Genomic DNA, 13,300 nt, shown 5'->3' on the forward strand with positions numbered 1-13,300 from the left:
ATGTGACTACCATGAAATGCCTAATTCAACATGGTAATCACTTAGCACATCTATATTATCTCTATTCTTTATCCTACCTAAACAATTAAAGAGAGAGAGAGAGAACTGCAAAAACACATTTTCTAAGGAATTCTGTGTGCTTGGACAAGAAAAAAACAATTCTCTGAGTGTCTGTTATTTGAAATTATTTATAAGAAAAATAAATTAAAGCTCAAGGTTTTGAGAAATATCAAAATAGGTAGATAGTGGCGGGTAAGCGTTTCAGCAAAACTTGAAAAAACTAATCGAATTAATCGAAACAAAATTAACTCTAAAAGAGGAGGATTAAAATTTAGGAAAAGGACAAAAATTACCCTCTGACTATGCTAATTAATCTAATTAGACAAGAATTATTGGTTTAAGATTTAACCATTGGCTAATAAGGTTAGAAGTGGTCCAATTTTTAGACAGTGAAAACATTTTTTACCCCAAAAGATAACAGAGGAAAAAATGCTCTTGTTTCGATAGTTGAAGGGTAATTTTCCTTTCAATATATTTCGGAGGCAGCGGGGATTCAAAATCCCCTGGGAGTAGGGTACTATGAAAGGAAGTTGATCATGGATTATCAATAAGTCTAAAATTGATTCTTTCTGAATCGATGTCCGAGCGGTTAATGGAGACGAACTGTAAATTTGTTGGCAATGGCTTGATTTCTCTTTTGATTCACAATTTCATATACCACTCATACTATATATGATTACTTTAAATAATTTGATTTACTAAAATAAATTATTACCCTGTCTAGAGGTGAATTTAAGATTTGAAGTTTATGGTTCGTACAATGATTTTCAGTTAATACTAAACCAGAGTTGGAAATCAAATCGAATAAATCGACTTCCACCCCTAAATTAGAGTGATATCATAATATAGGGAAAACATCACTGAATACCCTTAAAAATTAAAATATTTACCCGCCCATGCCCCTTCCCAAACTATTTTTGCTTCTACCTCCACCGGTTGAAAATTTTTACCCGACATACCCCTCGGGCAAAATTCTTCCTCCGTGATACCATCGCAGTATATTTATATATCACGATGGTATCATGGAGGACTAAGAGAAGGACTGAAACAGTCCTCTATGATACCATCTCAGTATATTTATATACCATGATGGTACCATGGTCCTGAGGAGTGTCTTATTGAAGGACTGAAGCAGTCCTTCATGATACCATCACGGTGTATGTATAAAAGACGATGGTATCCTAGAGGTTTTTTTCGAGAAAAGTGTGTCATTTTTTATAAATGAACATGATCATTCATAATACCGTCTCTGTGTATTTATATACCACGACGGCATCATGGAGGACTAAGAAAAGAACTGGAGCATCTTCCATGATATCATCTCAGTATATTTATATACCATGATGGTATCATGGAGGACTAAGAGAAGGACTGAAGCATCTTCCGTGATACTATCTCAATATATGTTGATATACCATATTGGTATCATAACTGGGGGGCATCTCGGATAAATATTTTTAAGTTTTTTTGAAAATACGAAAGTAATGAGGATATAAACAAATAATATTTTTTATTTGAGGGGACATGCGTGATCTTTTCCCTATTTTTTTCGTCTTTCTTAATGAATGAGAAAGGCCAAACCCTGGATGAATCCAAATGTGAAGGGCTGTAGGCTATAGGTAACGATACAGAAAGCAACAAGCCAATTTGTATGGGTCATTTGCACCATTGTCCTTCAAAGGCACTGGTCTTTAATTTTTGTCCTTCGCCTAATATCCCGAGGTCCTAGATCTAAATTCCGGCTCAATTAAAAAAAAAAAAATCACAAGGCAGAGTTTCGTAGCAAAATTAAGCTTATTCGGACAAAGATTAAGTCTCAAGGCAGATTTTTGTAAAATTTCAACTTAATAAAACAAAAAACAAAATTGTCTTAATGCAAACTTCTACCTTCAAGTATAAGACAAAACTTTATCTTAAGGTAGAGTTTTGTCATGCCTGAAGGCAAAACTCTACTTTAATGCAAAGTTTAGCAAAACTCTGCCTTGCGAATCCAAACTCTACCTTGCGATTTTTTTTTTTTAATTTTTGACTAAGCAGGAGTTCGAACCCGAAGCCAAAGGGTTTTTAGCGAAGCACAAAAATTAAAGATTACCAATCTGAGGGCCTAAAATTAAAGACAAGTGCCTTTGAATGACATTCCACACAAAAAAAATGAATTTGTATTGATATTTGTTTTGGGTTGGACTCCTTGAGGCCTACTTTATTACCGTAGGCCCCGAAAGGCCTCTGGAAGATCATTCAAGATTTAGAGAAAGCCTTACAAATCAAAGCCCAAGTTTAAGCCCACCAAGAGAACAACGAAATTGCAATGGAATTACAGTAAGAGCCCGTTTGGATTGGCTTACAGCTTAAAGCTGTTTGCAGCTTATAAGCTGAAAAAAATAAGTTGGGGTAGTCCAACTTATTTTTTTTGGCTTATAAGCTGTTTTCAGCTTATAAGCTGCTTTAGATAAACTAAGTCAAATGAGTCCAATTATTTTTTTGAGCTTATTTTAAGCATAAAATGACTTTAAGCTGGCCAGCCAAACACTCAAAAAAGCTGAAAACAGCTTATAAGCCAACTTATAAGCCAATCCAAACGGGCTCTAAGTAGTGATAGCTGATAACGCGAGCTAACCACTTTCAACATTGCAATTTAAAAATAATCAGTATCCTGGAGTTTCAACTGTTACAAGTGAAATTTCATGATGCTATTTTGAAATTTTATTCATAAAATTAAAATTTCATGTCAATGATTATTTTTCAATCACAAAAGTTAAAAAGTGGTTATTCGTAAAAAATATCCAATTAGTACTTTAGTAGTCCTCTACCCTTTTCCCAATTCTTTTTTCAATTACATTGAGGATATGAGAAAGGGCACACGGGAGAGAGAACTGAACGTAGACTTATCAGATGAGAGAGCGTTTCTCGGTATCACATTCACTCGGAGGTGGAATTACGATTTTCTGCTTATGAACTCTGAACCACAATTATATGTTTTTGCTTATTGAATTTTGAATATATAATTTATATATATATGATATGAAATTTTTAATACAAATTAATACTAGATTTAGCTATATAATTCTACCGAAATCACAGTTTTAATGTTGGCTCACCCTGCATTCACTAAACTATTAGCCTTGGTGCTTGTTATGGAATAGAAGAAACTAAAGAGAAAATTGAAGAGAGAATAAATTATAACTCTCTGTATTGATTCTTGAATTGTTTCTTGTCTTGAAAAATAAAAGACTACATATCTATTTATAGAGAAATAAAGAGAATAAAATAAAAAGAAAATATATTATTTTCCTTATAGATACTAAACTAAAAGGAAAATAAATATTCTATAATTAATGTACTAATTAGATTTAGAAGGAAACTAAATGTTCTATAATATTCCTAGCTAAAAAGGAAGTAAATATTTCTATCACTAGTTAAATCATAAAGTGGAAGGAAAGTAAATTTTAACATTCCACTCAAACTCAAGTTGGTGTATCCAATTTGAGTTTGAAGACTTGAATGTTCTAAAAAAACGCACTCTTTCTTGCTTCCATTGCGGCAATCTAAAAGATTTGATCTCCCTCATCTTCTGTTTCTACCAGTAATGCTTGTGAATTGTCTTGGGTGTCTTTGAACTTGCACACTTTTGTAACATGAAATGTTTGTTTGCGATTTCCACATATTGCATCTGATCTCCACCACAAATTTTTTCTAAGTGTGTTTTCTTTTTGCAATATGTTGGAATTAAATCAAGATTACTAATTCAAAGTTGTTTAGGATTGGTTTTTAGTATTTATTTAATTCATATCTAGTTAGGATTTATTTGTCTAGTTTATATTGAAATGAGTTTTCTAGTCCTAGTCTATGTTGGTTTTCTAGTATTATAAATAGGGATGCTATGTCACATATTTTATTGTAGTGAGATTCAAGAGTTTTTGAGTTATTAAGTAAAGTCTCCTACCTTATTTCTCTAGCTTGATAAATTTCTTCTATATAGCCATTGTTGGGTCTTTCACTTGTGCTAATATTATTCCTTTTGAGTATTTTTATTTCCTTCACAATATTTGCAAGGAGGATAGTTGACTTTTCCTTTTTGGTGTTTTGCATAAAAAATACCTTCAAGAACTGTATCTTGTCTGAAAGCTCTTCTTTGCTCTTGTGCTTGAAGAACACTTATTAATTCTACAACGGATATAGTAGAGAGATCTTTAGACTCTTCTAGAGCGGAGATTTTAGACTCAAATCTCTCAGAAATAGTGACAAGAATTTTTTCAACTATTCTGTTATCTTTGAAATTCTAGTCAAGTAACCTGATTTTGTTGACAATCTAAACAATTATGTCAGAATACTGAGTGATTGCCTCACCCTCCTGCATTCTAAGAGATTCAAAATCTCTTTTCAAATTCAAAATCTGATTTTGTCTGCCTTGTTCACTTCCTTGATACTCCTTTTCAAGTTTTTCCCAAGCTTCTCTTGTTGTTTCACATGCAATAATTTTAGAAAACATTGAATCAGCAACAGAATTTGAATCACAATTTTGGCTTTGTACTTTTTGGTTTTCTCTTCTGAGTGAGTTGATTTGGCAGGAGTAGAATTTTCAGGGAGTGGTTCTATGAGTTTATCTTCTTTTACAACGTCCCACAAATCATAAGCTTTAAGATAAGACTTCATTTTAACTGCCCAAATTTGATAGTTTTCACCAGCGAAGGTTTGTGAGGCATTGAAAGAGAGATTATTGCTTGCCATGATTTAAAATACGGTTGAAAATAGTATGGTTTAAAAAATTGATTAAAATTGGTATAAAGTAGCCCTACGTTAAAAATAAAAAGCAAGGGTATAAATTGGTTTAAAGTAGTCCTGTGTTAAAAATAAAAGCAAGGGTTAAAATTGTGTTGAAAATAAGTATGAGTTAAAAGTGGTTGAAAGTAATAGTTCTTCTTCTTCAATTTAATCACAGATCCATTGAGATAAATGAACCTGACGCTAATACCAATGTTATGGAATAGAAGAAACAAAAGAGAAAATTGAAGAGAGAATAAACTATAGCTCTTTGTATTGATTCTTGAATTATTTCTTGTCTTGAAAAATAAAAGACTGCATCTCTATTTATAGAGAAATAAAGAGAATAAAATAAAAATATTTCCTTATAAATATTAAACTAAAAGGAAACTATATATTCTATAATTAATGTAGTAACTAGACTTAGAAGAAAACTAAATGTTCTAGAATATTCCTAACTAGAAAGAAAATAAATATTTCTATCACTAATTAAATCATAAAGGGAAAGGAAAGTAAATTTTAACAGTGATTCCTTCCCCAATTTGTTGGTGGCACCCTTTCTTTTTTCTTTTGTCCATTTCAAAAAGATAAAATTTTCTTTAGTATCTAGAAATTAATTACCTCCAAGGTAGGAATAAAGTCTGCGTACATTATACCCTCTTCAGACTTTACTTGGTTGATTACAATGAGTATGTTGTTGTTATTGTTGTATTTAAAACTAATTATTTTCTCATTTTACCCAGATTGATTCTAAATATGTTCATTTAAGTCAAGTTTCTGCTTCTATTTTTTTTTAATATTTTATTCTAACTTATTGATTAAGAATTGAAAGTCTTAATAAATTTAATTAATACAAAATTTCTATATTGACAAAACGTCAAGAAATTTTTTTAAAAAGAAAAAATACTGAATTTAATTAGACTAATTTAGAGGATAGAGAATATACGGAGTATAAGAAATTTCGCATCTCGATTTTGTTGTATGACCCCTGGATACAAAACAAACTGAACTGATGTGATATCTAATTAGGGTGAAAATCATTTACCCTTCTCGACTTTGTTTTAAAAATTAAATGCTTTCCTTAATTTTGAACAATAAACATTCTCTCCCTTTTATCCTAATTGACTTTCTAAGATTTCTATTTTACCCTTACATTATCGGCCTTTATCTTTTCATTTTACTTTTTAAAATCATGATATTTTTTACTTTTTAATCTACGTAACAAATTTTCTATGTAAAAAACAAATATAGTATTTTTTTCAGACGAAAAAAGAAAAGTGAGAAATACTAATTGAGTATAGAATTTAATGATGTTCTACATAAAATAAATGAGCAGAATAAGAAAATTAATTTTATTTATAATTATCAAAATCTTATTATCATTTTTACAAGTGAAAATAACAGGCAGTAATAACAACTCTATAAACATATTTCATAGTGGGTAAGACAAAAATAATTAATAGAAATAGGGCATATTTATGACAAATTCCTAAAAGATTATATATTTATATTGTAAATGAATTTTAAATTATAATTTAGAAAATATTTTTCTATTAACACAAAATTGGTTTATATATATAGACAGTAGAATGTAAGAGAGAATTCAAACATGCATCTATATACATATAACATACTAATGCATATAATATTAAATTATCAATCATAAAAAGTAACATCGGATTTTGTGGTTCATAAAAGAATTATTCTACTTATATAATGAATTCAAATCAAAATCTATAAATATCTAGGTTAAAAAATAAATTTTATATAATATAAAAAGGCATTACATAGATGAAGGATTGAAAATGTCAAGGGTAAAATAGACATTGCATAAGATAAAGTGGGGAGAATGTCTATTGTTCATAATTGAGGGGGAGTTTGATTTTTAAAGCAAAGTTGAGGGTATCTACTTCCTCCGTCTTAATTTATGTGGTACTTTTTTCTTTTTAATCAATTAAAAAAAGAATGACACATAATTATATTTAATAATAATTTAACTTTAAATTTATCTTTTTATCCTTAATGAAATGATTTCTAACCACATTAATTTTTATGATTTGTTATACACCACCTTTTTTAAAATTTTCTTTTATTTTTTAAATTTCGTGTCCCAATCAAATATCTTCATATAAAATGAGACGGAGTGAGTAACACTTAAAAAGTTGAGAGGATACAAAACATTATAAAAAAAAAAAAAAAAAGAGAGAGAGAGAGAGCGCGCAAGGATAAAAGACAAGACAAAGGTTGTATGTACCCCCAAAAAATGAGAAAATTGACCGCCGAAATTGTATTAGGATTGGCTTTTGAAGCCCTTTTGTCCAAATTTGTGTATTTTGGGGACCGCTTTAAACATGCCGTCCAGCTCATCAACCGTCCATGCCTTTACTTATTTCGTCCTTGTTCCTGAATTATTCACCCCCCCTCCTTTTCCCACATAGTCAAACAAATTTATTACTATTTCATCCATAACTTAATTCCTTGGACTTGTTATAAATAACGTTAAGATTATTAGGTGAGTAACTATTTTTAATCGCTTTAACAAAAGAAAGCAAAATAGGAACTCAATTTCAATAGTTCAAGGCAAAGTTCTTGAGACTTGCCAAAAGATGTCAAGGTAAAAGGTCATCACAACAATATAATTACGCCCATTTACAATCAAGTTTAAGATTATTGCGAGAAAATAGAGTGAAAGTAGATAATTTTACACTCTTAAGATAAGTTACTTACAATGAAGGTAATTAATCACAGCAAATGCAATATTGTAGCTTGAAACTAATCGATTATGAACGGTTATTTAAATACAAACATTTTTTTGTGCTTTTTGTCGATTTTGTATGTTTTATTTTATCAATTTAATATGAAAAGAGTCATTAGAACTAAAAGAACGTTTACACCCCAGACAGATAAATGAGCCTTCGGTAAAGAAAATTGTATTGTACTCAGCGTATAATTTAATTAAGCTTTTGTCGTTTATTAGATGAGACTCCAGTTATTTACTACTTTTTCCGTCCCAAAAAGATTGTCCTCTTTTGACTTGACACAAAATAAAAGAAGACTTTTGAAATATGTGGTCCAAAATAAGTCTTAGATATTTGTGTGACGTTAAATCATCTCATAAATTTAAATTGTTTTTAAATATAAAAAGGCGACAATCTTTTTGTGACAGATTAAAAAAAAAAAAAAATTGGGACAGAGGGAGTATTATATTATTTGGAACTTGGATGCGATAAAGTGGCGCTCAACCAAAACTTACACAATTTGAAACTCATAACCCTGTGAAATGAAGTAAATCAAGCTCTTCTTATTTGAACAAGGGGAAAGGTGCAAATATATGCCCCTTAACTCTGCGATTTAGAGCAGATATATCCCTTGTTACAAAAGTGGTGTATATGTACCCCTGTCATTACAAAATGGTGCAAATATACCCCTGCCGTTATAAAATGGTGCAAATATATCCTTTCGCTGACGGGATTTTTTTAAAAAAAAATCATTTAGGTTATTTTTTTAATTAAGAAAATTGCCACGTGACTTTAAAAAAAGTCTACCTATTTTGTTTTTGAGTAGACATATTTTTCTAAAGCCATGATTATTTTTTTTCCTTGTGTGTCGGGTATGGTTCGTTTAAAAAAATATCTCCGTGACTTTAAAAAAAAATTCTACCCATTTTTTAAACAAACCAGACCCGACCCATCAGAGAAAAAAATTACTATATGGCTTTAGAAAAATATGTCTACTAGAAAAAATGGGAAGACTTTTTCTTAAAGTCACATGGTATTTTTTTAATTAAAAAATAACCTAAAAAGTTTTTTTTTAAAAAAACCCCGTTAGCGAAAAGGGTATATATGCACCATTTTGTAATAGTATGGGCATATTTGCATTATTTTATAACGACGGGATATATATACACTAATTTTATAACGAACGACATATCTGCTCTAAATCGCAAAGTTGAGCGGTATATTCGCACCTTTGCCCTTTGAACAATTTGTTAGAACCATAATCATTTATTTTAAAAGTGATCTCGCCATGCACAAATAGCACACAGCATTACAGCAACGTGTAGAAACATGTAGAATCTTCCTTTTCTTCGCAAATCCAAAGTGGCCATGTGGAAATATTGTGCCCTGATTAATAAAAAGCTTAATGCATATGTCCTTTTTTATTTTGATTTTGACACTTTAATTAAGTGTTATTCCTATAAAACTCCTAAACTCATCTTCAAGTGCGTCTATCAAACTCTCTAAATTTAATTTTTATTAGAAGTAAAAAATAAATTGTGGTAATAAATGTAAAGTAATATTTTAGAAGTGTGATAAGCTATTCTTTAGGTCATGAATGTGTTGGTTTCTATCATGAATGTATTGGTTTCTGCTGGTTCTGCTCTTTCACTATCAGCTTAATTAAGAGCTTACTCTTTTTTCCCTCTCTCAATTGTTGCTAATCTTAGCTAAAAAATTGCATAATTAAATTAGAATATATATTAGCATGATGCTACATTAAAGATAGAATACTATGTAAGTCAGATTGTGTTTGATAGACAACGAGTTCAGAGATTCAATAGGAACAACACTTAATTGAAGTGTAAAAATAAAAAAAAATCACAAGTTGAGGGGGGTTCCATATGCATTAAGCCTTAATAAAAGTTTCATGCTTTCATATATGGTAAAGCTGCAAACTACAATGCAACCGCTCATTGATCCAAAGACGTTTCTATTTTTATTTTACTAGTAGTATATAAATTTAGGCATCGTGCATTATACTACACTATTTAGTACTTATTCGACCATCAATACTTCGGTGAATTATAACTCTTTTAACTACTTTTTTAAATAAAGATTATACTCAACCAAAACTTTGACGTTCAAATTACTATTTTTTTTTTCAACTTAAACTTTAGGAACTCTTTTATTCATCTTTAAATAATTATTGTCAAAACACCTACTTAACATTTACAAAATTTCTTCCTTTTCTTTGTTTCAATTTCAATAAAGCCATTGCCGGTTAGGTGGTCGATTGGCTTTATGGCATGTGGCAACGGGACCCCTTAATTATTTTCTTGTTAGGGTTGCCAAAATATAAAATAACATCAAATAATTAAGAACATGGGTTCTCATATTCGTCTAAGGCATTTAAAGCAAAGCCGTCTAAATGTTTTCTTCTTTATTAAATACCCATTGATCGACCATCTAGTTCTTATAACAAAAGAAAAAAAAAATCAATTATATAGTATCTGAGCTACATATATACAATTATCTGAGGAAAAAGTAATTAAATTGCAGTGAAAATATAAAAACATATGTAAGAGCAGTTGAAACACATCTATGAGAAGTTGACTTTATATAATTCTTGCAAAATTGACTAAAGTTTTCTTACATTCTATACGAATTAGAAACATTAAATGTCAACTAAGTTAAACAAAAAAAGCTAAAAATTACGAAGCATAAGAATAATGGTCAAGAATTTACAGATATTACTCCAATGGATGAGAGAAAGAAGTCAAGAGTTCACTTCAGTTAATATAAGTTCTTCAGCTTCTTATCCAAAGATTAAAGCTTCCATTTTTCTCCTTTTTTTTCTTCAGATAATTGAACATTCTTCAACAACTGAATTCATCTTGCTTTCATCTCTGCAAAGATTGTAGATCTGTGATCCTTGGACACCTTATTTAATTTCACATTGAGAATTTTCAAAGGAAAATCAAGAAGACAACGAACATAGTGCCAAGAAAAGAAGATTCAGAAGAATAATAATGAGTGAGCTTAAAAGCAGACGATTGTGAAGGTGGTGGAGGATTATAGAAGTAGAATGGGAAATATGGAACAATAGGATTTGGTGGTGGTGGAGTAGGTCCAGAAGGGTAATTATTTTGGTAAGGTGGAGGGTAATAATTACCATTACTTGCACCACCAGGTGGAGGGTAATAATTACCATTATTTGCACCACCAGGTGGAGGTGGTGAATAGTAGTAATTATTACCACCTCCACCGCTACCGCCCTGGGGCGGTGGTGGAGAGTAGTAGTTATTGCCACCGCCGGAGGAGGGAGGAGAGGGTGGCGGAGGGCAGTTGTTGGAGGAAGACGGCGGAGGAGGAGACGGTGTTGCTGGTGGTGGTGGAGATGGGGTGGCACAAGGGTTGTCACATGCTGCACACATTGTACATTCAATCTGGTACTTTGAACCTGCCCATGTTCCATTTGCACTTGCTAAATTACCCTCATTTTCCAAAACCATTATTATCATCGCCATGATGATTAAAAGAGCTAACTTTACTCCCATTTCTCAAGACAGAACAAGAGAGATATTGTAGGTGTAAGAGTGTTATAATAGAGGACTTGCCACACATACTCTGTTTTGATTAGGGGAGATGGAAAGGGGAAGAGGGTCACTTGTCAATGAAGCTACAGAAAATGCTCTAATCTTTTTTGAGGTATTAAGAAAGGTGTTAAATATAGTGGTAGTAGTAGTAGTAAGACTAAGACTAGCCAGTGTGGAGTAGGGTGTGAAATTAAAGTGCAAGTGAGGAGCCTTTCATGTTCAAAAAGATGACCACCGACACGTTTTACTTTAGTTACACCAAACGCGCAACCGAGGGAATTCTTGTCCGTATTGTAACTTTGTTTTCTATGATTAACCTTCGGGTAGTCGGTAAGGTTATTTGGTGTCCACAACTTAAATGAGTCAAAAAGTGATCGAGGTATCAAAATAACCCATTAAAAAAAAGATAATCAAATTAATCTTTGCGCATTAAATTAGTGCGCAATAGGATCAAGTTGTAAATTTATAGTTAAGTCCTATTACGCACTAAATTAGTGCGCAATAGGTCTTTAATAAATCCCCCAGCCCTTTGTTCGTTGGCCAAAAGTTTTGAAATTCACGTTTTTTTTTCGTATTTGATCAAAAATTAGTCATGTTTAAAAACGCCGGAATATCAATATTTTATATAGAACCTGATATCTTTTTCTGCGAACAATAATGTAGGCTCGACACATCAAGTATACCTATACGTTTGGATCGTCGTTTTAGGGGTTGTAAAGTGCCCCGAAGTAAGTTTTGTTTGTTTGGAAACTTGTTATCTTAAGGTTTAAATGTTTTATTTTATAGGGTTTTGATTACTTTAGGACGCCGCACGAGTTATTATTAAACGACAATAAAAACTAAGATAACTAATTATCATTAAGAAAATAATACCAAAAAATTTAATATAACATAAAATGTACATTTTATTTATAAATACACAATCTACATCCCCCTAGGTTCAATATGTGGGAGCATTTAGAATAACTTTAGGCCTAAGGCGAACTCCACCACCCCTACCACCCTCACCATCATCTCCATCCCCCTTTTTTCTCTTAATCCGTACATGCTCTATATGGCATGACCATCATGCATTCCCTTCCTTGGGGCTTGTTCAAACGGTGGCCGAAATGTGAGCTTCAGGAGATGACTCAATCTCAACAGGAGACGGGTCCACAGGAGCCGAAAAATGAACCTGAAATAACATATAAACAATTTAGTTTAGATTTATGCTAAACTAAACATGGAATAACATATAAACAATTAATTAATACATTATTTTATTATAAAAAATCAAACGTGTGTGTCGACGGACTCCTGAGATGGCTGGCGAGAAGGCTCCTTAGAGGGCTCATGAGCTGGCTCCTCATCGGTCTCCTGAGCAGGCTCCGGAGCCGGAGATGTAGATGGTGCCGGAGCAGGAGACGGGTTCACAAGCACAGAAGAATGAACCTTAGATAACATATAAACAATTTAATTTAGATTTATGTTAAACTAAACATGAAATAACATATAAATAATTAATTTAATACATTATTTTATTATAAAAATCAAACCTGTGTGTCGACGGGCTCCTGAGATGGCTGGTGAGACGGCTCCTCAGCGGTCTCCTGAGCAGCCCCAGAGCCGGAGACATGTCGAAGTCCTTGAATAATTAATTGAAGTCCAGCTCCGTGCCACCTCGTAGATCACGAGCTGGCCGCTCACCCTGTGGATGACGAACTGGCGGCTGTGCAGCGATAGCCGGAACATGTGATCTCAAAATAAATCTGATGTATATACAGGTGTCTACGGTCGGTAAGAAGTCGACGGAGGCTGCTGGGCTGGAGCTGGAACTGGAGCATGCTCGACAGGCTCATCTTCTAGACCACCACCCTCTCTGTGACCAGCCCTTTTGGCCTTACCACCTCGAGCACCAGTCCCTCTTCCCTTACCCTTTCGACCACCAGCCCCTCTGTCCCCACCCCCTCTGTCACCCCCCTTCTGCTGCCACCACCTTCGGCATGACCACGACCACGACCACGACCACCTGCTGCCTGATGAGGGACCTCTGGAACATGCTTGTCGAGACGTCTGAGCTCTTGTGTCTGTAGCATACCACCCCCGGCTAGATGAACCATCCGCACTGCATATCCCGCTATCTTGGGGGCATCCATATGGTCCAAGCTCTCCCAGCGCATCCTT

The 13,300-nt window shown here is 32.8% G+C and overlaps 1 protein-coding gene across 1 annotated transcript; it reads right to left on the minus strand.

Annotated features, from left to right (window-relative positions):
- Window positions 1-10,141: 10,141 nt before the first annotated feature.
- Window positions 10,142-11,308, minus strand: LOC132626656 (uncharacterized). The gene has a single exon (XM_060341604.1). The coding sequence runs from the start codon at window positions 11,096-11,098 to the stop codon at window positions 10,508-10,510; it is 591 nt and encodes a 196-aa protein (XP_060197587.1). The 5' UTR covers window positions 11,099-11,308; the 3' UTR covers window positions 10,142-10,507.
- Between the last annotated feature and the right edge of the window lie 1,992 nt (window positions 11,309-13,300).

The sequence above is a fragment of the Lycium barbarum genome, chromosome 2 (genome assembly GCF_019175385.1).
Source record: "Lycium barbarum isolate Lr01 chromosome 2, ASM1917538v2, whole genome shotgun sequence".
In the NCBI taxonomy this organism is placed as follows: domain Eukaryota; kingdom Viridiplantae; phylum Streptophyta; class Magnoliopsida; order Solanales; family Solanaceae; genus Lycium; species Lycium barbarum.